We start from the raw sequence: 26,677 nt of genomic DNA, 5'->3' as shown, positions 1-26,677 counted from the left end.
GTTTCCAGTTGGGTTGTAACAGCAATGGCTTCATTAGACCTTTAATTGCAGATGTCTTATTGAGTTTAAATTCCATCATCTGGTGGGATTCAAACCGGGTCCCTAGAGAATTAGCCTGAGTCTCTGGATTACTAGTCCTGCGACAATGCCACCGCTCTTTGGTGGAGAAAGCTCAACAGGCCATATGGCCTACTCCTATCTTGTTTTCCTGTGTGTCCTCGGACTCAAGACTGTACATCTCTCTTACTCACTTCAGTCTCAACCACACAGTTCCCAACTCCCTTCTTAAACCCTTTGCACATTTACTTTTAAAATATTTGGAGACATTTTTTATATCTAACAGTCTTTACATATAGTTGATAAATTCTCAACTGATGAAAGGTCTAAAAACGCCCAAGTTTCTACATACTACAATAAAGTTAACAGAAGATAGGTAGCACACTGGATTTCAATTCTAATGTCAAAAATGGAACTTTGTCCTTAACAACCCACTCTAGACAACTTGTCTTGTTATCAGGGAAAGGAAATCTATTTGATATCAATCAGCACAAGTACAAATCGGTGGAGATTTCCACATTTAGATTATTATCCTGTAGGCAGAGGATGAAGACAATAGAATGACTGACTCAAAGCAACCTAAAGTTTGAATTTTTCTCACCCCGGAGGCATCTGACAAGAACAGCACATATAAAAGGCCTGGATGACTGCACTCAGCCGGTTTGCTGTCATAGAAATTACATCTAGACCATCTGAACTGGCATCTTCCATAGGGTTGTCATCATACTCCAGCTTCGCCAAGCTTGTTTGTTGCTCTTCCAAGATCTCTTTCCTTACAGTTTTAAACACCTGAGTGGCGACAACTTCCTGCTGTTCTTGGGCTCTTTGTTTCAGTAAAATAGAAGTGATATTTTTGGCATCCATTTCAGAGTCTTCTTTACTTTTCTTCAATTCTGTGGCAATGAGAACCAACCACTCATCCAGTGAGTGCCACAGTAGTTCTAAAGGCTATGAAGGCACAGAGAGAAACAAAAATATTACCATCACGGGAAAGGCCAATTCTATTACTGAACTGTCATCTGGGGAAATTACTTTGTAAAAATGCATGAATACCAATTCATGTACAAAGTACTACATTTGATTTTGTTGCTTCAATCTTAGCAGATACAGAGTGTGGCAATTAGAGTCATTGAGGTAGCACAATGGCAAGATACAACCAAAAAGCCTGTAACTCTTCACATTTTGTCACACATGAAATGCTTCAGGTCCCATAATGGAGAGCGTGTTTTCAGCAAAGCAGGTTTACACAAATATATAGACTCAGAATAAATCACAATAAGCATTACTGGAGAACCAAAAAGATTGTATTTTTTGATGTTGGTTAGTAAACGTGGTTCCCAGCCAGGTACACCAAAGTGGACACAGGCTCAAACATAGACTTTGCTAAAAATGTTACAATTGTTCTCCGGACCTTTGGATTAGAGAATAATTCATTCCATCAGTATCCAGCATCCTGCTGAGGAGGGGAGAGGGGGTAATAAACGGGAAATCCTCCATAAAACCTACCTTTTTGATCAAGCTTTTAAAACAATTTTCCTCTTATTGCGTTCTTAGTGCACTCATCTTAGTGCACCTTGGGATGTTCTCCTATGTTAATGCTTGATATAAATCCAACTATCATCTTATAAACGGTTTTAGATTTATTTTAGGTGGTCTGTATGCTTTACACAATTATTTTGATGGTTCAGGCAATCCAGCTTGAACCATGATGCAAATGTAACATTTGTATTCTCAGGCAAGCAATGCAAGTTCCTTCCACCCAAGAAATTGATGGGCAGGTTCAATGGGAGGGGTTGAGTATGCACAGAGGCAGACTCAATGGGTCAAATGGCTTCCTTCTGGACTGTAAATTCTATGCATCTGCGTGTATGTATTTATGTCACAGTTGCTTTTGTTCATTATATACCTCAGTTATCGAAACAACAATTTATCAAAGAATGGTTTCTATCAGTCGTGGTTCAGTTAGCAGCACTCTCATCTTTGAGTTAGTGTACTGCATTCGCACCCCACTACAGGACTTGAGCACAAAAATCAAGGCTGACATTGCAGTGCAGTACTGAGAACCATTGCATTGCCAGAGATGGCATCTTTTTGGCGAAGTGGTTAAACCACAGCCCCATCTGTCTACTCAGGTGGATGTAAAAGTCCCATAGAACTATTTTGAAGAGAATCAGGGGAAATATCACCGGTATCCTGACCGATATTTATCCTTCAATCAACATCACAAAATGGTTGTGAACTGCACTATTATAAATCTTTATTTTCTTTCTATCACTAAATAGCTCCATCAAGCTTTTGTGTATAGAAAGAACTTGCATTATGTGGCAACGTGATCTTAGGGTGTCCAAACACAAGCTAAGGATGTCCAAACACAAGGTAATTAAGTACTTTTGAAGTGTAGCTGTGTCACTGTTGTTAAGAAAATGAGACAGCCAATTTGCACACAAGGTTCCAAAAACAAAAATGGGACAATAACTAGTTAACCTGCCAGTTAGGAAGGTGCTGGTGTGTGGTGATGTCACTGGACTAGTAATCCAGTGATCCTGGGACATGACAGCTATCACTGATCATTGTAAAAACCATTCTCGTTCACTTATGTCTTTTAAGCAAGGAAATCTGCCATCCTTACCTGGTCTGGCCTAAATGCGACCCAAGACCCACAACAATGTGACTGGCTCTTAACTGCCCTCTAAAATGGCCTGTAAGTCACTCTTTCCAAGGGAATTAAGAATGGCTGGCCCTGCCAGTGACAACCACATACCATGAAAGAAAAGGAAAAGAAAATTGTTTTTAGTGATGTTGGTTGAGGGATAAATGTGAGCAGGAGCACCAGGAGAACTTCCGTGCTCTCCTCTGAAATACTACTATGGGGTTTTACATCTACACGAGAAGAGAGTTTAACATCTCATCTGAAAGAGAGCACTCCTTCAGACTGCACCAAAGTGTCAACCTAAATCAGGTGTTTAAGGGCTTGATTCAACTAAATGGAAACAAAGTCACATAGCGAGCGCGTTTAGCCGCGACTCGCTTTGTAATAGGGGCCTCAGCGGGGTACGCGCGGCTGAGGCTGCACACAGCCGAGTTTTTTTTTACACCGGAGAGCTCTGCTCACCGGAACTCCCCAGTGTAGCGAGAGATCGGGACACCATTTTTAAATGATGCTCCAATCTCCGAGGCCCACAAAGCGATCTCCGATCCCCCCCAACAGCCCGAACGCACTGTGGGAGGGTTACCGGGCTCCCCGGCCCGATCGCGTGCGCATAAAATGCCAGCTTAGCATCTAGGCAGTACCCCTGCCAGCTGACAATGCCACCTGGACACCACGCTGCCCAATAGGCATGCAGCTGGGGCCTCCGATCCCCTGGGAGACTGGGAGGCATTGAAGGTGCCGACAGGTTTTAAGAGGTTCACCTATGGGGTTCCTAGTAAAATCATTTAAGCTGTTCGCGGACCAGCTGGCCCTATTGGTACTGGAGAAGTTTAATGACTCAATGGTGTGGGAATTGCTTCCGAAGACAGGCGTCCATCTCCCTCCTTCTGAAAAAGGACAAGGACCCCACAGCGTGGGTTGTACCGCCCAATTTCTTCCTTTAATGTGGATGCAAAACGTTTGGCTAAAATTCTAGCATTGAGGTTGGGAGCACTGCCTCCTGGAGATGGTGGGCAAAGACCCGACGGGATTCATGAGGGGTAGAAAGCCATCATCGAACATTATGTGGTTGCTTACACTGATGGGGGGGTGGATACAGAGATAATTGTGTCCCTCAACGCTGAAAAAGCATTCAACAAGGTCAAATGTAACTACCTGTTCACATTTCTGGGGAAGTTTTGGATTGGTTCTATGTTTGTATCGTGGGTTCAGCTATTATATGATGCACCGGCTGCTGCTGTGCATACGAACACCTTGAATTCAGAGTCGCTCGGGCTACACATGGAGACGAGACAGGGATGTCCTCTGTCACCTTTATTATTCATGCTGGTGATCAAATCACTTTGAGAGCATCGGACGAATGGAAAGGGATTGTGCAGGGTGGGATGGAACATAGGGTATCCCTGTATGTAGATGACCCTCTGCTGTACATAAGGAGTCTAGGGCCAATGATTGTGTGTGTGCGTGGGAGGGTGGAGTGGATTATGGAGATATTGAAGAAGTTTGGTTCCTTTTCAGGATATAAAATAAATGTTGGGAAGAGAGATTTTTTGGGGGCTTAGTCCTCAGGGGGAAGAGACTGAATTGGGAGATTTACCATTCCATCAGACAGAGACCAGTTTTCACCACCTGGTGGTCTAGATTGCATGGGATTGGGCGCGACGTATCAAACAGAATTTTACAAGCTTGGCGAGCAGGGTTAGAGCAAACTTGCAAAGGTGGGACAGCCTTCAACTTTCACTGGCAGGCCGAGTACAATCTATTAAGATTAATACTTTGCCGCGATTTTTGTTCCTGTTTCACTGCCTCCTAGTCTTTCTAACAAAGGCTTTTTTCCGGGAGATGGAACAGCTCACAATGGGCGTCGTATGGGTGGGGAGAGCGCCTCAGATTCGGAGAGGAGACGGCAAGTGGGGGTTTGCCGCTGCCAAACCCAATGCGGAGAAGGTGTTGAGGTGGGTTGGGGATCAGGAAGTTAGTTGGGTACAGATAGAGTCAGGGTCTTGTTGAGAGAGAGGTCTGGAACCACTGGTGATGGCATCTCTGCCGTTTGCTCCAGCGAAACACTCTGTGAATCCAGTGGTAGTTTCTACGCTGAAGATATGCCGGCAATTCCGCCAGCATTTTAAACTGAGGGCGGTGTCAAGGTGGGCCCCTATCTGTAGGAACCAATTTTTTCAGCTGGCAAAATTGGATGCTACATTTGCGGGGGGGGGGGAAATCAAAGGTCTGGTGAGGGTGAAAGACTTGTTCCTGGAGGTGCCTTGATTTGATTTATTTATTGTCGCATGTACCGAAGTACAGTGAAAAGTATTTTTCTGCGGCCAAGGAAACGTACACAGTAGACAAAAATTCATGAGTTGGGACAAGTTGAAGGATAAAGCAGGGCTTGCGAGGGGTCGGATATATTCAGGTGCAGGACTTTGTCCAGCTGGCATTTCTAACATTTCCAATGGCGCCACCTTCTACTCTTTTGAAAAGGATAACTCTTGTGTGCGGGATTAGAGGGCAGCATGTACAGCATGCAAGAGGTATAATTGGGCAAATCATGGGGGAAGAGCAGGTTTCGGTGGAAGAAATGACGGCCAGGTGGGAGGAGCTACTGGGACTCATTCTGGAGGAGGTGAATGCCACTGCATTCTGTGCGAGGTTGAGTCTGATACAGCTCAATGTGGTGTTTAGGTTGCACCTGACCAAGGGTAGGATGAGTCAATCTTTTGAGGGGTCGAGGATAAATATGAGTGGTGCTCAGGAGGGCTTGCTCACCACCTGCACATATTCTGGCCCTGTCCCAAGATAGTGGATTTTTGGGAGTATATTTTCAGCACCATATCCGCAACCCTGAAGGTTGACTTAAAACCTTGTCCATTAGTTGCTGTATTTGGGGTGTCGGGCCAGACGGAGTTGAGGATGGGGTGGGGGTGTATGCTTTGGCATTTGCATCACTGCTGGCCTGGAGACGAATATTGTTGAGCAGGTGGTCCACACAGTGTGATAGCGTGGCTGGGTGATTTAATGGAATTGCTGTACCTCCAGAAGGTTTGCGGTGAGGGAGTTGATTGATGGGTTCTATCATAGACAGCAGCACTTTAAAGAGCTGGTCACTTTTAGCTGGTCGTGGGGGAGGGATGATTGTTTGTGTTGTTGTTTGGGGTTATATTTCTGCTATTGGGGTTCATGGTACTGTTGTTGCTTGTAATTTTTGATGTGCCTGTTATTATGGTGATCTGTTACAAATCTTTGATATAAATATGTTAAAATGTCAATTAAAATATTCTCCAAAAAAAAAAAAGGATGAAACTGAGCAACACAACATAAAGCAAAAATATATATATTTTAAATTATTTAGAAATCCTTAAACACTGCTTGCAAATTTACAAGTTGCTGTGTCCAAGTAACTGAAGAGATTTAAATTGGTAAATTAATGGGTGGCATGGTGGCGCAGTGGTTAGCATTGCTGCTTCACAGCACCAAGGACCCAGGTTCGATCCTGGCCCTGAGTCACTGCCCATGTGGAGTTTGCACATTCTCCCAGTGTCTGCGTGGGTCTCACTCCCACAACCCAAAGATGTGCAGGGTAGATGGATTGGCCACGCTAAATTACCCTACAATTGGAAAACAAATTGGGTACTCTAAATGTAAAAAACATGTGATAAATTAATATAAAGGAACTTATACACTAAAAATCAAAAGTAATTTTTAACAAATTAATCAATAATTGTTTGTTCAAAATTTTTAATATTGCTGAAAAGAGAGACATGTTGCTAAAGCATTTCATCTTGCACTCATTGGGACAAACGCAGGAATGCAAATTTCTCACAATCAGAAAAACTAATGCTAGAGGAGGAAAGGATGCCCATTGGTTGTCAATTTGACTCTGATTAAGGCATTACCTGAAGAAAGCAAAGTGGTTTTTTCCACTAACAGATGCTGCCATCAGTCCAAAAAGAACATTCCAGTTTCCACACAACTGAACACCACTGTTTTGAATTTCAGTGCCAGTGAGATGCCAGATATATAGGTCACACGTTCCAATGACTGGCTGATCAAATCAAACATCATGGATGGGATTCTCCGTAGCCCGACGACAAACTCGGGATCAGCGATCGGGCGGAGAATGGCTTCCGACGCCGGATTCGGGGCAGGCACTGGCTTGATGCCAGTTTACGATGCTCCGCCCCCTCCAAATCGGCATCATCAGGACTCGCGCCGCGTGAAGTCGCAAGGCCATTGGCGCATCATCAGCCGGCCAACCCACGATGCACCGCCCCCACTGGGCCAGATTCCAGATGCCGCAGGTTACCGGTTCTAGAATCAGTGAGGGCTTCGCGCTGATTTTCCCATCGTGAATCACCCGCAGATTCTCTGTGAGCCTCAGGAACAGAGAATTCCGCCCCATGTTTATTTGGTTGCTGGTTTAATAACAGACAACATTCAACCAATCCGTGCTTGCAAAACCATCAATAAAATCTCTCCTGTTAGACATGATTTTGAGGGCAGCACGGTGGCCAAGTGGTTAGCACAACCGCCTCACGGCGCTGAGGTCCCAGGTTCGATCCCGGCTCTGGGTCACTGTCTGTGTGGAGTTTGCACATTCTCCCCGTGTCTGCGTGGGTTTCGCCCCCACAACCCAAAAATGTGCAGAGTAGGTGGATTGGCCACGCTAAATTGCCCCTTAATTGGAAAAAATAATTGGGTAATCTAAATTTTTTTTTAAAAAGACATGATTTTGCGACTTACTGAGTGTGCTAATAGCTATACTAGCAAATAATTTGTGACAATCAGTCGAGCTTACAATATGGCTCATTTATGCTTGCCAGAAGCACCACATAATCAAACAAAAGAAATATACTCAAGCTGCCTTGCGTTTTTTTTCTGCACTGGCCTTGGGTTTGGAGAGTCTATCGTTTCCCATGGCAACTCCTCAGCTGGAGTCAACTCACCAACCAATCATTTGAAATTTGGCATTCTGGAATTTGTTCTGATGGATGCAAGATGAAAAGCTTCGGCAACATGTCTCATTTTTCAGCATTCTTCAAGTTCCATACTAACAAGCGAAAATGTAAGTTTCACAATGTTTAAATGTGTACATACTGTGTCAACCAAACTTACTTCTTTTTCAAGAGTTGTCTGATTAATGTTTGCATGCTTTGTGAAATTCATCTCTTTTACTTCAATCTTCCTAATAACGTCATACATTTTTCTGACCTTGAAAACTTGGCTTCTCGGAGTTTTATTTCCATTGTAAGCCATGTCATTTCCATTACTGGGAGAAGTTGGGCCAAGGCGGAACACATGGCAGAATATTCGCACTATCTTCAACAAACTCTTCATCTGAGCTTCATAGCTACTTGATATGCTGAGGGGGGGTTGGGGGGGGGGGGGGGGGGGGGGTGAAGAAAATGAAGTAACATTTAATATTTTCTCCTGCAACACTACTTACTTTGCAAAGAGTAACATGTAAACATTTTTGTAAATATTTTGTAATGATTGCAATATGAATACTGTTCAATATTAAATATTAGCCATTTTATTCATGTTTGGAAAAGATAATTCAACATGAAAATGTGATTATGGTGTGAGCATTTCCCTACAATAATCTTACAATACTGCAAACTCATATGCACATCATATTATTCCTGATGGAGAATTAATTAAATAAACTGTTGCTCATTTTTGCATAATATTCAATGGCTCACAATTTTTTAAGAAGATATTTATTATACAAAGCTCCTCATTGCAACCCCAGATCATAGCCTCTTCATTTATCATAATAATTTTTTTAAATTAATTCAAGGGATGTGGGCGTCACTGGCACACATCCCTAATTGTCCCCGAGAAAGTGGCGACGAGCTGCCTTCTTGAATTGTTGCAGTCCATATGGTGTAGGTACACCCACAGTGCTGTTCCAGTTTTTGACCCGATGGCCATGAAAATATAGCGATATAGTTCCAAGTCAGGATGGTGAGTGGCTCGGAGAAGAACTTCCAGATGGTGGTGTTCCCAAAGAATCATAAAATTCTACAGTGCAGAAGGAGGCCATTCGGCCCATCGTGTCTGCACCGGCCCTTGGAAAGAGCACCCACCCAAGCCCACACCTCCAGCCAATCCTCGTAACCCATCAACGCCATCTAACCTTTTATTTTTTAAGGACACCAAGGGCAATTTAGCATGGCCAATCCACCTAAACTGCATATTTTTGGACTGTGGGAGGAAACTGGAGCACGCAGGGAAAACCCACCCAGACACAGGGTGAACGTGCAGAATCCGCAGAGACAGTGACCCAAACCGGAATCAAACCTGGGACCCATGAGCTGTGAAGCAACCCTCAAAAATATACTTAAAGGACCAGAGACCCAGGCTTGAATTAGAAGAGTTCACAAATGAGAAATTTAATTCTGAATTAAAGATCTGGCCTATTCCCCATAAGGGATTTATGCAATTGGAGTTCCCCTTTCAAATGCTGTGGGCAAGTTGTACTAAAGGAACTGAAATTAGAGTCAATGCTGTATTTGGATCCAACTGTACTTCTTAACTCACCTGAGCAACTTATGGCCATTTGTTGTAGCAACTTCAGCAAGGCTGGTCAATATCTTCTGATATTGACTCTCGTTTTGTGGACAAAGGTGCTCAAGAACCTGACGCAGCTAGATGCAAAAGTAATCAGACTCTAAAATACTTATGAAACACAACAGGAATGACAAATAATGAACCTTTCTGCAAAGTAACCAGGAGCGCAAGATAAAATTAGCTTACAACAATTTCATGCTGATACATTTCAATTGTTCTTAAAGATGCATAAATATTAGGAAACCAATATTTTCTGGAGTAAAGAATGAACAGGTTCCCCTTCTATGTCTATGTTCTAATTATCAATACAGATGGGAGGGCCAAAAAAACTTAAAATGGCAGCAGATAACGGAAAAGTTTCAACGGTTTTTAAAATTAATGTGAGGCATCTCTTCATTTGCAAGATATAAACTTAAAGTTGATTGAAACGGATGGAAGGGCGAAATAGGTCAAAACAAATACACTCCTGGAGGAAGCAGCAGATAGATGGATTTGGATCTGTTTGGGGACTAGTCACTAGTGGTGTTCTGCAGGCATTGGTGTTGGAACCATTACTATATTTTCTTCACGTAGTTATTGGGATACAATTGACAATTTTTTAGATGATGCAAAGCTCCTTGCAACTGTTATGGTTGCAGGCAATGTGAAATGAAGTAGAAAATCGCTTATTGTCACAAGTAGGCTTCAAATGAAATTACTGTAAAAAGCCCCTAGCCGCCACATTCCTGCGCCTGTTCGGGGAGGCTGGCACGGGAATTGAACCGTACTGCTGGCCTGCCCTGGTCTGCTTTCAAAGCCAGCGATTTAGCCGTGTGCTAAACCAGCCCAATGTTCAGCTACTTCGGGCAGATCTTGATGTTTTGGGGGAACTGGAAGCATGACTGTGAAGCGACACAATTTAAAAGGTGTAGCTGTGTGCATATGGTGTGTATACACACCACACACAGCTACATTGGCTACTGGTTAAGTTTGAATGGGAAAAATCATTAAAGAAAGTGGGCAAAGAGAGGTGGGTGTTCTGGTGCATAGATCTCTGAATTTTATGAGCAGTACCATAAAACATGAGCAAGTAGGATGGAGTTTATTTATTTCAAGGACAAGTGACTGTATGATAAAACATATTAATGCCCTCAGCAACTGCCCCAAAGCCAGTTCGACATGTACACGATAGATACTCAGTCTATCTCACCACCATCTCTCTTTACTTCTCCATTGTCAGTAAATTTTCAAACTACTTGTCCAACATTCAGTATTGGATAAGCAGACATTTAATCCAATTAAACATTCGGACGACTGAAGCCACTGTTATCAGTCTCCATTACTAGCTCCGTTTCCTAGTCATCCCTCTCTTTAGCAACTGTCGAAACCAGACTATTCTCACCATCTATATAACAGCCTCGGTGTCGTATTTGATCCCAAATTGTTCTAACCATTAAACTACACCATCACTAAGACTGCCCACTCCCACCACTGTAGCATCACCGGACACCATCCCTGCCTCAGCGCACCTTCTGCTGGAACCTTCATTCATGCTTCTTTCAATGCTAGGGTTCACTATTCCACTAATTTGTCTGATCTACCTTCCAACTTGCATCCTTAATAAAGTTAAACTGTTCTCAATGACCAACTGGCTACTGGTTAACCAGCTAATCAAACTTAAAAGTTATAGTGTTCAATTCTGGTCGCCACGCTACCAGAAGGATGTGGAGGATTTAGAGAGGATGCAGAAGAGATTTACCAGGATGTTGCCTGGTATGAAGGGCATTAGCTATGAGGAGCGGTTGAATAAACTCGGTTTGTTCTCACTGGAACAACGGAGGTTGAGGGGCGACCTGACAGAGATCTACAAAATTATGAGGGGCATAGACAGAGTGGATAATCAGGGCTTCTTCCCAGAGTAGAGGGGTCAATTACAAGCGAGCATAGGTTTGAGGTGCGAGGGGCAAGGTATAGGAGATGTACGAGGCAATTTCTTTTTTTTTTTATAAACACAGAGGGAGTGGGTGCCTGGAACTCACTGCCGGAAGAGATGGTGGAAGCAGGGACGATAGTGACATTTAAGGGGCATCTTGACAAATACATGAATAGGGTGGGAATAGAGGGATACGGACCCAAGAAGTGTAGAAGATTTTAGTTTAGACGGGCAGCACTGGTCGGCACAGGCTTGGAGGGCCGAAGGGCCTGTTCCTGTGCTGTACTTTTCTTTGTTCTTTAAAATTTACACTGGATTGGATTTGTTTATTATCATGTATACCAAAGTACAGTGAAAAGTATTGTCTGCATACAGTTCAGACAGATCATTCCATACATGGAAAAACATAGGGCAAATGTAAATATACAATACATCCCTATTTTCAAAACCCTCCATGGCTTCCCCTCCCTAATCTTTGCAGCCGCCTCCAGCTCACTAACCTCCAATGTATCTGTACCCCAATTCTGACCTGAGCATCCCCGATTTTAATCACTCTTCCTCAGCCCTAAATTCTGCAATTCCCTCCTTCAATCTCTTTGCCTATTTACCTCTCCTTTTGCCCTCTAAAGTTGTTCCTCAAAACAGCTCTCTTGGACTACTGTGTGTCGCTCAGTGTGAAATTTTGATTGATCATCTTCCTGTAAAGCACCTGGGGAAGCTTTACTATTTTTAGAATGCTATACAAGGATGCTAGTTATTTTTGTGCAATACCTTGGACAGAGCTGTGTGAGGTAATTTTGGATTCCTTGCAAGGCTTGAGGGTGCAGAGGGAGGGTAAATTGACCAATTCCCAATTTTTGCATTTTAGTTATCAAGATAGAATTAAACACTATACTTCGGACAACACAGTCAATGGGGTGATCTGATCAATGTTTATAAGATGAAGGCATTTGAGTTGACCATTTGTTCCAGTTGAATATCAGTAGGGTTATAATAATATTAATCGTTATTAGTGTCACAAGTAGGCTTACATTAACATTGCAATGAAGTTACTGTGATAAGCCCCTAGCTACCGCATTCCGACGCCTGTTCGGGTACACCAAGGGAAAATTCAGAGAATGTCCAATTCACCTAACAAGCACGTCTTTCAGGACTTGTGGGAGGAAACCGAAGCACACGAAGGAAACCCACACACACACGGGGAGAACGTGCAGACTACGAACAGAAATGACCCAAGCTTGGAATCGAACCCGGGTCCCTGGCACTGTGAAGCAACAGTGCTAACCACTGTGCCACCATGAAAGCGGCAATGGAGAAAAAACAACTTGATCAGGATAAATTTTTCATCTGCTGTAGGAAGTGCAACAACACTCACTCTGCTTCCAAAATATCCTCCACATTTTATATTCAGATTTCTGAACCGTCTAGTGTTTCTTTTCTGAGACTCTGCTTTGCCTTCTTTCAGCTAAAGGTCAATGGGCAAGTCTTGCACAGCGCTAGCACCTTGAACTGTTTGCAGTTCAAAACAACTCAAGGGTCAACCGATATCCCAGGATCCTTAGTTGCATCAGTTGATGGGGCTCTCATTTACTTTAGTGGGAGCATTCTTTATTGAGGGAGCTGAACTATGAGTTTCAAGAACCATTGTTTCTAAGCAGATCTTTTCAACACTAACCTTTCTTGAAGCTGATGCAGTGAACCTTTCAATCCAGAAATTACTGCTGGCAGTATCAATCGATGAATGCTCAAAGTATTTAACATTTATTTTAAAGCTGGTGTGGCCAATTTAAGGCCGGCACAATTTAGTCACGTTAGGACCAGAGAATCAAAACTTTTAAGTTGTATTAACTCAGATCCAGGTTTAGATGTTAGAAGATGGTTATGTTCTCAGTACAGGCACTTTTGAAACATACTGGCCCATACAGCCACCAATTTTACTTCATTCCTTCAAGATGGCGCATTGCTACCTCAAGCGCCAGGGACCCGAGTTCAATTCTGACCTCTGTGTCTGTGCGGAGTTTACACATTCACCCTGTCTGCATGCGTTTCCTGCAGGTGCTCCGTTTTCCTCCCACAGTCCAAAGACGTGCAGGTTAGGTGGATTAGCCATGTTAAATTGCAACAAAGTGTCCAAAGGTTATGTGGGGTTATGGGGATGGGGCGGGGGTTCGACGTAGGTCGGGTGCTCTTTTGGAGGGCTGGTGCAGGCCCGATAGGTTGAATGGCCTCCCACTGCACTGTAGCGATTCTGTGAAGTAGAGGTTGCACATGTGCATGTTTGGGGGGGGGGGGGGGGGGGGGGGACAATAGATAATTCAAGTAATTATTAAAGGCCAGAATGATTTTTGTGGTTAAGGTTTGGTCACTGTGATTTTGTTTGTAAAGAAGAGGCATTTCTTACTCTCTTCACTCCCCAAATAGCCCGAGTTTTCAAAAAGCATTCTTGTACCACTCCCAGGCAATTGCATTGTTGCATTGTGCTTGGATGGGAAGGACAGTGTATACCCGATACCCTGTGGGACTAACTGTATGGATGAGAGCATCTTTTCTTGTCCATCACAGTTTGTATATTTTATTCTACACTGTTGGTACACAATCCAAACTAGTCAAAGGAATGAAGTCGAAGGTACATTACCATATTCTCCTTGATATCCACATTCTGCGTCATTTGAATAAGAGTTTGGAAGAGTCTGGGATGATGTTGGATTAAAATTTCACATGTCTCCCCGTACCCTCCCTAAAGCAGCAAAAGAACAAGAGGTTTGACTATTCAGTTAATCAAATAAGTCAAAAAATTATGAACCTTCACACATATAATCATGAAAAAGAGAAAAATAGGCCCAATGGCCTGTATAGACTAAATATAGTTGGCTTATTGCAAAACATCAATGGTATGAACATCTAAATTGCTTCCCTTTCTAAGCATCTAAGACTTAATGAAATAGCTGAAGTCCTTTATTGTGGTTAAAGAAATGTTGAGCAGCAATTCAAACTGGCAAGCTATTCTTAGCTGTTTAAAGTCTTGGATGTTAGAGGAATTCTGTGATGCATTCAGAGCAGAAAAAACTTATGCCTGATGTCACCCTTGCAGGAAGAGAGGAAAATACAAAAACTCAAGAAGGTATCATTCATGTGTGCCAGTCAAAAAACTTCCCCCTGAAAATGCTACCTGCAGTACTTTCCAAAATACAAACATAGAAAAGCTATATATTTTTTTCAAAAACCTGTCCTTGACCATGCCATTCAACTTAATGACATGTAACTGTATAATGGCCCAGATCTTCTAGTCAACAGTAGGCCTGGTACACACCCAGTGATCGTGATTTATACTGTCCACTTACTATTTTACCCTGGCTTCTTTAATTGGAGGGGGATTGGCCATGGTAAAATTGCCCCTTAGATGTGCAGGTTAGGTGGGGTTGCGAGGATAGGGCAGGGTTTGGGCATGGGTAGAGTGCTCTTTCAGCGGGGTGGTGCAGGCCCGATAGGCCGAATGGCCTCCTTCTGCACTATAGGGACTCTATGGGGTGAGGTGGAACTGAATATTCTGAACTGATAACTGAAAGTAGGATGTTGAGGAAATGAAAAAAAGAGGATGGCACTGAAGCATGGTGGGTAGTCAGGCTAAGTCAGGCGTATCATTGTGAGGGGGGATGGGTGATCACAGGGGCCTCAGGCAAAAGGAATGTGAGGGCAGCCTATTGGGACCAGTAATTGCTAAGGTTACCTTATATGGCTAGGTTAAGGAATTTAAAAGAACCTATGGAGACCCTACAATTGCCAAGTTACCTTATTTCGTCATGTGTTTAACCTCATTTTTTTATACCAATGTATATGAGACAAAGTCTTTGTTCTGTGCCTCACTCACTCTGGGGACTCGACAAGACTGGCAGAGAGAGTCAGCTTGCAAGACACACAAATAAAATAAAGTGTTTTACCTACGGTCCGACTTGGTATATTTACTGAGACCAGATTGAGGGCAAAAAGAACTCAAATTCTCATTGTGGGACTATGGAGTGCAATAAGTGAGAAACAGTTGAAATGTGGAGTTCACATGCAGTGGGAGAAGACTGCCAAGAGAGATGAATTTTGAATTCACATTCCTCCAGTCTGAAAAATAATTCACTGCAGATCTCGGTTTGCTATTCTATCACCAATTTTGAATCCACTGCCCCTTTTGTTGTAGGGCTTTAATTAACAATGTTGTGGAGATGCCAGTGTTGGACTGGAGTGGGCACAGTAAGAAGTCATACAGCACCAGGTTAGAGTCCAACAGGTTTGTTTTGAATCACTAGCTTTCGAAGCACAGCTCCTTCCTCAGGTGAATGGCTTTAATTAGTAAGATCTGCTTCATTTTATTTTGGTACCAATTTAAAGTACCCAATTAAGGGGCAATTTAGCATGGCCAATTCACCTACCCTGCACATCTATGGGTTGTGGGGGTGAGACCCACGCAGACACGGGGAGAATGTGCAAACTCCACATGGAAAGTGGCCCGGGGCCGGGATTGAAACTTTGCAGTCGTTGCCGCGAGGCAGCAGTGCTAACCACTGCCCCGCTGTGCCTTGATTTGCTTCACCAACAAATTTCATGTCTATAAGGGACCAATGGATATTCTATCGCAAATAACTTTTACGCCTGTCAGCTCAGGTTTGTTAAATAAATGTTGAAGTGCATAGCGTCATTACTCTATTTCCAAAACAAAATAGAAAAACATATAAGCATATATGAACAAGGGACCATAAATATAACATAGTCAATGTTAGGCTGGTTAGGCTGCAGCTGGAATTTTGTGTCCAGTTGACTGCCACAATACAGGAAGGACATAATTGCTTTTGAAAGGTACACACGAGTATTACAAGAATATTGCCAGGGCTTGAAAATTGCGGCTAGCGAGAAAGCGGACAATTCTTGTGGTGAGGTGAATTACCAGGGGGCACAGACTTATGTGATTGGTAGACAGATTAGAGAAGACATGAGGAAAACCTTCTTCACCCAGAGGTTTATGGTTGTTCACTGTCTGGTTTGGCAGTGGAGGCAGAAAACTTCAACTCATTTAAAAAGGTACCTGGATCTGCACCTAAATTGATGTAACTTGCAATGCTGCAGAGTGGGTGCTGGAAGGTGGGACTGGAATGGCTAGCTAATTTCAGTTTTCCTTTATTGTCCAGCACAAATTTGATGGGCGAAATGACCTCTTTCAGTGCTGTAACACCTTGATAGTTCTATTAATAAATCCAATAGAGCATTAAGGAGAAACGTCTTCACCCAGAGGGTGGTTTGAACGTGGAACATTGTATGTAGCACAAGGCTTAGTTATGGATACATTTAAGGGAAGGTTAGATAAACATGGCTGAGAAAGACATTTGAAGACGGTCACGTTAAACATGGAGTCAAATGAAGAATGGTGCGGAAGAGATAGGCACGTTGGGATGAATAGCCTGGTTCTGAGCTGCAAATTCGTAATGAAGCGAACTGAAGGGCACAAGAGGTCAACACAGCAAAAATGAACAGTGGGCAAGGACACGGGCCAGAGTTTGGGCAAAACTTGTAGAGCCAAGATTAATTAACACAGCATTAAAAATAACTTATCCCAAACGTGATGAAAATGCACACCGATTTCAATGTGGAAGGGGATCTTAATTACAGACTAGTTATGTGATGTGATGAGAAACGCAGCATAGTGGGGTGGGGGGAAGAAGGGACAAAGGATAATACAACTGGAGGATGTCATCAAGCCTGTTCCATATACTAGGAAACACATCAAAGCAAGGAGAGCCTCACTCACAGAAAAAATTCTGTTGCTAAGCACTGAAATGAAGAGTCCTCAGACAGTACCTTCCAAAATCACGACAACTACCATCGAGAGGGCATGGGGCAGCAGATACATGGGAACATCACCACCTGGAAATTCCCCTCCATGCCATTCGCCATCCTGACTTCGAAATATATCGCCATTCCTTGAATGTCGCTGGTCAAAATCCTGAAACTCCTTTCTTAACAGCACTGCGGGTGTACCTACACCACATGGATTGCAGCAGTTCAAGAAAGCAGCTCACCACCACCTTCTCAAGGGCAATTAGGGATGGGTAATGAATGCTGGCCTAGCCAGAGAAGTCCACATCCCTTGAATGAATTACAGACCATAAATAACGTGAAATTGTTGGCTTGCGATGGACACACAGAATTGCAGATTACTTGATGGCTCAGTTCAGAATCAAAACCATTTCATAATCCACCCAAGAGTAATGATAATCAGAGTGTGACAGGCAGGGACAGAACAAGCAAACTAAGGAGTGCACCAGTAGATAAGGTTAGATGCTGCAAAAATAGTAAAAAGACAGTGCTAATGACTCCCTGAATTCGCATTGCATGTGTTACAAAATGGATGAATTGCCAGCTCAAATAGAAATAAATATGTATGAAAGGATAACCATTAGAGAGACATTGCTGCAAGATAGCAAAAGCTGGGCATGAATAATCAAGGATGAATGACCTTGGAAGCCAGGAAAAGGGGGGTCACATAAGTACAACAGAGACCAAACTTGGCTCTGAAGTTCAAGAAGTAGCATCAGTTTGGGCAGAGATAAAAATTGCAAAGGTATGAAGTCACTGGTGGGAATAGTTTGTAGGTCCTCTAACAGTAACTGTACTATAGGATGAGGTATACAGTGAACTTATCCACTTTTGACAGGAAGAATCAAATACCGCACATTATTTAAATGGAGAGACTCCCAGAACTCCGAGTACAGAGATTTCTTGGCACACGAATCATAATAAGTTAATATGCAAGTACAGAAAGTGATTAGGAGGCCAAATGGAACCTTGTCCTTTATTGCAAAGGGAACGGAGTACAAAGTGGAGACAAAAGAGAAAATGCTGAAAAATCTCAGCGAGTCTGGCAGCATCTGGAGGGGGTGAAAAGAGCCAACGTTTCGAGTCCGATGACTTTGTCAAAGCCTTCGGACTCAAAACGTTAGCTCTTTTCTCTCCCGACAGATGCTGCCAGACTTGCTGAGATTTTCCTGCCTTTCCTCTTTCGTTTCAGATTCCAGCATCTGTAGTAATTTGTTTTTATAAATTAGAAACATTTTGCTTCAGTACAGGGCATTGCTAAGACCACATTTGGAACACTGTATGCAGTTTTGGACTCTTTACTTGAGATATAGTTGCATTACAAGGGGTCCAGTTTAGCTCACATGGGTGGCTATGCAGCTGGTGCAGAGCAAGGTCATCAGCATGGGTTCAATTCCTCTACCAGCAGAGGTTACTCATGGTGCCCCTTCTCAACCTTGCCTCTCGCCTGAAGTGTGGTGATCACCATCAGTCAGCTCTCCCCGTTAAAAGGGAAAGCAGCCTCTGGTCTTCTGGGACTATGGCAACTTTACCTTACCTTACAAGCATTTCAGAGTAGGTTCACTCGATTGATTCCTGTGATGAAGAAGTTAACGTCGGAGGAAAGGTTGGGCCTGTATGCATTGGAGTTTAGAACAATCAGAGATGATTTTATTGAAACACAAGATCCTGAGGGGACTAGTTGGATTTATGCTGAAAGGATTTGATGGGAGTAGAACTAAGGGACAGTTTAAAAATAAGGGACCTCATAGAAAAGATACAGAAGCGAGAAATCCTTTTGCTCAGAGGATCAGGAACATGTGAATTCTCTTCTCAGAGAGAGGTAGAGTCATTGAATATTTTTAAAGCAGAGTCCGATAGATTATTGAATGATGAGTGGTATTGGGGTGCAGACAGGAAAGTAGGGGACCACAGTCCAGTCAGTCATGATCTTATCAGGTGGCAGAGCAGGGTGCAGCGTCTGAATGGCCTGCTCCTGGTTTGCATGTAATAGAATTTATTCGACTGTGAAAAATATAGTTCACAAGTTCAGAATCCAGTTTCAATTCCCTTGGATTTAAAAAAAACACATTTCCGAAGTCACATTACCAATAGTTCAGTTTGTACCTGTACACAGAGATCTAGTGGAGTAACACCATTTTTGTCAGGTAAATATTTGGCTCCCCTTGAAATCAGGATCTGTGCTGTATCCCTTTGGCCATGACTGAAATACATTAATAGGTAAATTAGTCAACTTCAAAATTTACTTCTTTTTTTCAAAATATATTTTATTACAAACATGTATCAAAACAGGTTACAACACAAATACCCCGTGAAACATACTTCCCAGCAATCAACTGTACAGTCTGTACACACTTCACCTATTAATTACACTTCGTGATTTAAACCAACTCAGCTCGATTTTTTGTGGCACTCATTTGTTAAAAATATATATCTGATGTCAGGTAACAGAATAGATAATAATCTTTATTGTCACAAGTAGACTTACATTAACACTATAATGAAGTTACTGTGAAAATCCCCTAGTCACCACATTCTGGCGCCTGTTCTTTCCACTGAGGGAGAATTCACAATGTTCAATAGATTCATAGAATTTACAGTGCAGAAGGAGGCCATTCGGCCAATCGAGGTTGCACCGGCTCTTGGAAAGAGCACCCGACCCAACCGCACACCCTATCCCCATAACCCAGTAACCCCCACCCAACACTAAGGGCAATTTTGGACACTAAGGGCAATTTAGCTTGGCCAATCCACCTAACCTGCACATCTTTGGAATGCGGGAGGAAACCGGAGCACCTGGAGGAAACCCACACACACACGGGGAGAACGTGCAGACTCCGCACAGGCAGTGGCCCAAGCCGGGAATCGAACCTAATAGCAATTCACCCAACAGCACGTCTGTCCTGTGAGAGGAAACCAGAGCATCCGGATAAAACCCACGCAGACACAGGGAGAATGTGCAGACTCCACACAGACAGCGACCCAAGCAGAAATAAATCTGGGACCCTGGAGCTGTGAAGCAACAGTGCTAACCAGATAACATGAAGGGACCCTTTGTCTTTATTCCAAAGCAAGCCGACATCTCTCAGATAGGACCAAAAATAAATTCAGAACATAGATATGATACAAAACTACCAACGCAATGCTATAGCTAACCCGAGTGGCTTGAGTTTTGGGGAAGGAAGAAAAGAAGAAACTAGCCAGAATATCTATTTCATATCACTACCAGATGATCTGCAATGGAAACGGTGCAGAAATAAGCATCAAATGAGCTCAAGATAAGCAGACCATCGAGGCACTACAGGTCAGCAATACTGTTTTCACAAGAAAGGGACAAAAAGGTGATAGCATACATCAAGACTAGGTAGCATGGAAGTGTGCTTTTTGGAAGCAATCAGTGGGGTAAGAAAAAAAGCAAGGAAACTGGACTGCATAAAACCTGCATTGTTGAATGGTATCTGAAATTACTATTTTCAGTAATTGAGTCTTCCTGTTGCCAAATTGCTCCTAGAAAATGTACACAGGTTAACGTCCATATCGAACACCAAAAGTCAGACCCCAGATTCTGGACCATATAATTATTACCATAGGCAATATCCATTTTGTTTTGTCTCAGTGATACTTCCCAATGGAAACCTACAAGTGAAGACCCAATACTTTAGACAGAAGTGGTTCCTGTCACAATATCATAGGACATTAATCCTCCAGTAAAATAAGAGGCATAAGATGACGCATATGCTTTCAACTAGATATTTTCTCCTTTCCCTCCAACAACCAAATGCCATACAGACAAGTTATTCTGACTTTTCATTGTTGCCAGTGATTCATATCCACTGCTAATCTCTTGTGAGTTCAGAGTTGAATATAGTCCAATGCAGGCAGTGCATTGTCTGTTTAGTGAGCGCATTGCAAGTAGTAATTCGCTGATGCAAAGGCCACTGCCACACACGTTCCTTCTTGAAGTCACACGGGATCAGGGGTGAGCTGGCAAGATGGGTGCAGAACTGGCTAGGTCATAAAAGGCAGAGAGTAGCAAAGGAAGGGTGCTTTTCTAATTGGAGGGCTGTGACTAGTGGTGTTCCGCAGGGATCAGTGCTGGAACCTTTGCTGTTCGTAGTACATATAAATGATTTGGAGGAAAATGTAACTGGTCGGATTAGTAAGTTTACAGACGACACAAAGGTTGGTGGAATTGCGGATAGCAATGAGGACTGTCAGAAGATACAGCAGGATGTGTCGCAGGATCCGGGAATCCAGGAGGAGAAAGAGGCAGACGTTCTGGCCTTTGCTTCTCTGGTAGCCCGGAGGCGGATATTACTAGCATGGAGGTACTCAAAGCTCCCGAAGTCGGAGACCTGGCGATCGGACATGGCTAGCTTTCCTTGTCTGGAGAAAATTAAGTTCCCCTTGAGAGGGTCACTGTTAGGGGGTTAATTAATGGTGGGAACTGTTGGGGAAGGAGGTGGTATTTGCACTATGTTTATATTTTCATGTACATTGTTTATATTGCTGCTGTAACAATGCCAAAAAATACCTCAATAAAATGTTGATTAAAAAAAAAAGAGGATACAGCAGGATTTAGATTGTTTGGAGACTTGGACGGAGAGGTGGCAGATGGAGTTTAATCTGGACAAATGTGTGGTAATGCATTTTGGAATGTCTAATACAGGTAGGCAATATACAGTGAATGGTAGAACCCTCAAGAGTATTGACAGTCAGAGAGATCTAGGTGTACAGGTCCACAGGTCACTGAAAGGCGCAACACAGGTGGAGAAGGTAGTCAAGAAGGCATACGGATTGCTTGCCTTCATTGGCCGGGGCATTGAGTATAAAAATTGGTTGCAGCTGTATTAGTTAGGCCACACTTGGAGTATAGTGTTCAATTCTGGTCGCCACACTACCAGAAGGAGGATTTAGAGAGGATGCAGAAGAGATTTACCATGATGTTGCCTGGTGTGGAGGGCATTAGCTAAGAGGAGAGGTTGAATAAACCCGGTTTGTGCTCACTGGAACAATGGAGGTTGAGGAGCGACCTGATAGAGGTCTACAAAATTATGAGGGGCAGAAACAAAGTGGATAGTCAGAGGCTTTTCCCCAGGGTAGAGAGGTCAATTACTAGGGGGCATAGGTTTAAGGTGCGAGTGGCAAAGTTTAGAGATGTACGAGGTAAGTTTTTTTTTACACAGAAGTTAGTGGGTGCCTGGAACTCGCTGCCGGAAGAGATGGTGGAAGCAGGAACGATAGAGACATTTAAGGGGCATCTTGACAAATACATGAATAGGATGGGAATAGAGGGAAACGGACCCCGGAAGTGCAGAAGATTTTAGTTCAGACGGGCAGCATGGTCGGCACAGGCTTGGAGGGCCGAAGGGCCTGTTCCTGTGCTGTACTTTTCTTTGTTCTTGCAATGGCACTTTTCTGTAGCAATGGAAAGACGCAGTATTCCAAAATTTCTGTGCTCCAGTTGGGAGACTTCAATGCCCAAGTGCTTCGGTCATATGCAAACTGTTGAAATCAATCTAGCATAAAGTGGTATTTTGCTTGATGAATTCTTTCATCTTAATTTTGACCACCTAATAGGTCAACTCGCACAATCAAATGCATCATTTAGTGGCCGACCATCATCCATTCCACAAACAACACAAAAGCAAAATACTGTGAATATAAAATAAAAACAGGAAATGCTGGAAGTATATAGCAGGTCAGGTAGCATCGTTCAAAAAAGAACAAAGTTAACATCTCAATTGGATTACCTTTTTTTAAAATCAGAACTACCTGATCTGCTGAATATTGAGCATTTTCTGATTTTAATCCATTCTAGCAACATGGTCTAGCTATTATACTCAACACTGCTTAAACACTGGAGCATTTAGATGTGCACTTGCGATCTCAAGGCATGCCAGACTTTGGGCCAAGTGCTGGGAAGTGGGATTAGAATAGTTAGGTGGTTGTTTTTGACTGGCGCAGACTCGATAGGCCAAAAGGCCTTTTCTGTGCTGTATGACTCTGACACCCATCATACTTTGAGTTGAAAGGCTGTATTTTCTGGTGTTGACTCTATTCTGCCAACAGATCCCAAGGATCTTTCTGAACCAACATATCTGAAATGATTCAATCTGCCTCCCCGCTTCTGATAATATAGTCCAAGGTGCAGCGCTATTCTGCAGCCCAATTAACGCACAGGCATTATAGATTCATAGTTGCCCAAAGCTCTCCAAATGCCGTAGCAGTACTACCAATATGAGTGGCTTTCTCCTTATCTAGCTTCATTTTACTGGAGATGGTTGGTTTTAGGAAGTAGAAATTACCTAAATTTTTCAATTCAATATGTCTGCTTTCACTGACCACCACGAATCATTGTTATTGTCTTTTGTAAGCTGATCGTATCCCCTAATACCTCTGCAACAATTGAGAAGCCACTGAGAAGAACAGATTGACTAATTTTCTTACCAAAAGGTTTCCGTAATTACAAACTTTAAAAATACACTAAATGCCAACAAACTCAGCAAAACTCCTGATACAAAATATTATTGTTTTAAAAATGCTTTGAAAAATAAACATATTGTGGTCGATATACCATGAATTAAACTTCAATAATGAAATGAAAATCGCTTATTGTCACGAGTAGGCTTCAATGAAGTTACTGTGAAAAGCCCCTAGTCGCCACATTCCGGCACCTGTTCGGGGAGGCTGGTACAGGAATCGAACCATGCTGCTGGCCTGCTTGGTCTGCATTAAAAGCCAGCGATTTAGCCCAGTGAGCTAAACCAGCCCCAAAATGAAAACCGCTTATTGTTACGAGTCGGCTTCAATTAAGTTACTGTGAAAAGCCCCTATCGCCACATTCCGGCGCCTGTTCGGGGAGGCTGTTACGGGAATCGAACCGTGCTGCTGGCCTGCTTTCAAAGCCAGCAATTTAGCCCAGTGTGCTAAACAGCCCCTAATAATACAATAATAATAATAATAATACCATAAGATATAGGAGCAGAATTAGGCCACTCGGCCCATTGAGTCTGCTCTGCCATTCAATCATGGCTGACATTTTTCCTCTTCCCCATTCTCCTGCCTTCTCCACATAACCCCTGATCCCCTTATTAATCAAGAATCTACTTATCTCTGTCATAGATAGATGTCATAGATGTTTACAGCATGGAAACAGGCCCATTGGCCCAGCTGGTCCGTGCCACCCAGTTTCTATCACTAAGCTAGTCCCATTTGTCTGCATTTGGCCCATATCCCTCTTTCCCCACCCTGCCCATGTAACTGTCTACCTGCTTTTTGAAGGACAAAATTGTACCTGGCTCTACCACTGCCTCTGGCAGCACATTCCAGATGCTCACCACCCTCTGTGTGAAGAAATTTTCCCTCTGGCCTCTTTTGTATCTCTGTCCTCTCACCTTAAACCTATGCCCTCTAGTTCTAGATTCCTCTACATTTGGAAAACAATGTTGACTATCCACCTTATCTATGCTCCTCATTATTTTGTAGACCTCTATAAGATCACCCCTAAGTCTCCTACGCTCGAGGGAAAAAAGTCCCAGCCTATCCAGCCTCTCCTTATAAAACAGACCATCAAGTCCTGGTAGCATCCTCGTAAATCTCTTCTGCACTCTTTCTAGTTTAACAATATCCTGCCTATATAATAGAGTATATAATAATAGTGACCAGAACTGAACTAATATCTTGTACAACTTCAACAAGACGTCCCAACCCCTGTATTCAATATTCTGACCAATAAAACCTTGCATGCTGAATGCCTTCTTCACCACCCTGTCCACCTGCGACTCCACCTTCAAGGAGCTATGATAGATTGATTGATATTCTTCCCAGTCCCTTGCAGGAGGTGGTGGCCCACAACAACAGGGAACAGCGAGAGCTAGCAAATGACAGACAACTGCATTAACTGAGCAGCCTGGAAAAGATGGCGCTCAACATCAATTGACTGGCTGTTGTTGAAGCTGTTGCATGTGATGCTGCCAAGAACATTCAGGATAACTTTATGCTCCTACCTTTATGTCTCCACCTCACCCCCACCCTGTTACCTGACATGATGGTTGTGACCATGGACTTCTTTCATTCTACCGCACCCCAGTTTCCTCAATCATACTCCGTCTTTCTGCATTTATGCTTTCAGATACCCCAAAACAGTCATGTGGTCAGTTAGTGCATCCTCATGAGCAGAGAGAGCTACACCAAACCTGTAATGAAGGAGAACCATATTCTGATCTGACAATCAAAACTACCAGTTTAGATACTGGCTCTGCACAGTTGAGGGCAGTACAGAATCTTGATTCTGTACTGCCCTCAACAGCACCTGAAGTCACAATGGGTGGAAAAACCTGAAGCAATTCTAAGATACACGGTTGACAAAAGTTGAAACCCTTGATTAAGCTTTCTACTTTGAAGAACTATATAGAGACAACAACCACTACCTGGACTCCAATCTGTTCCATAAACCTTCCCTGGTCCATCAACTTAGTTTTAGTTTGTATTTGCTGTCATTTTTGAAAAGGTATTATCATAAATTGATAATAATCTTTATTATTGTCTCAAGTAGGCTTACATTAACACTGCAATTAAGTTACTATTAAAGTCCCCTTGTCGCCACACTGCGGCATCTCTTCAGGTACACAGGGAGAATTCAGAATGTCCAAATTACCTAATAGCACGCCTTTAAAGATGGCGCCGGACCATGGCGACTCTGCAAGCTCTCTCAACCAGACCCCTTTCTTTTATCTCTTATCACTGTTCTGACCCACTAAAACTCTTTTCCACTTCATATATAATTCTTGTCGGCCCTTGTTTTGCACTGTAACCAATCACTGTCTGTTGATGTACTATTATCAATGTACTCTGTCGATTATTCTTTTGTCTACCATGAACATACTGTGTACGATCCCTTGGCCACAGAAAAATATTTTTCACTGTACTATGGTAAATGAAATGAAAATCGCTTATTGTCACAAGTCGGCTTCAAATGAAGTTACTGTGAAAAGCCCCTAGTCGCCACATTCTGGCACCTGTTAAAATATCAATCAATTATGGGAGGAAACCGGAGCAGCCAGAGGAAACCCAGACATGGGGAGAACGCGCAGACTCCTCAAAGACAGTAATCCAAGCTGGGAATTGAACCTGGGGCCCTGATGCTGTGAAGCAACAGTGCTAACCACTGTGCTACTGTGCCGCCTCGTCAGATTACGAAGCAATGGAACTAACTATATAATGCGGAAATAAAATGTGGTTGCAAAAAGAGCTTTTAAAAGAACTGGTATGCTGCGATTTTTCAAAGTGTCCTGGAAATAGTACAAGAGATGCGAAATATTGTTTAATTGCTTACTTAGAAAGTGATAATCAGACAGGGGTACTTTGCTATTATGTCACTGATGGCAACATATGGTACAAAAACAGATTTTGGTTTTGATTTGTTGGCACTTATGAAACAGAAACACAGGCTTACTTTATCTAAAACTATGAATGGTTTGCATTATTCACGGCTCCAGTTTAGAACTGTTCATCAGGGGCTGTTTAGCACACTGGGCTAAATTGCTGGCTTTGAAAGCAGACCAAGGCAGGCCAGCAGCACGGTTCGATTCCCGTAACAGCCTCCCCGAACAGGAGCCGGAATGTGGCGA

General features: G+C 43.0%; 1 protein-coding gene across 2 annotated transcripts in view; it reads right to left on the bottom strand.

The window, feature by feature from the left end:
• hace1 (HECT domain and ankyrin repeat containing E3 ubiquitin protein ligase 1) overlaps nt 1-26,677 on the bottom strand; it is an 86,086-nt gene that overhangs the window by 37,912 nt on the left and 21,497 nt on the right. The window contains exons 8-12 of one of the 2 annotated variants that reach the window (XM_038799266.1): nt 19,152-19,248; nt 13,825-13,926; nt 9,248-9,354; nt 7,820-8,066; nt 659-1,005 (exon numbers count right to left, since the gene is read on the bottom strand). In XM_038799266.1, the coding sequence (XP_038655194.1) occupies nt 659-1,005; nt 7,820-8,066; nt 9,248-9,354; nt 13,825-13,926; nt 19,152-19,248 (900 nt within the window). The remainder of the gene's footprint in view (nt 1-658; nt 1,006-7,819; nt 8,067-9,247; nt 9,355-13,824; nt 13,927-19,151; nt 19,249-26,677) is intronic. The other variant, XM_038799267.1, reaches the window with a different exon arrangement.

Source organism: Scyliorhinus canicula, chromosome 6, assembly GCF_902713615.1.
Source record: "Scyliorhinus canicula chromosome 6, sScyCan1.1, whole genome shotgun sequence".
Lineage (NCBI taxonomy): Eukaryota > Metazoa > Chordata > Chondrichthyes > Carcharhiniformes > Scyliorhinidae > Scyliorhinus > Scyliorhinus canicula.
This window is presented reverse-complemented; position numbering and strand designations above follow the sequence as displayed.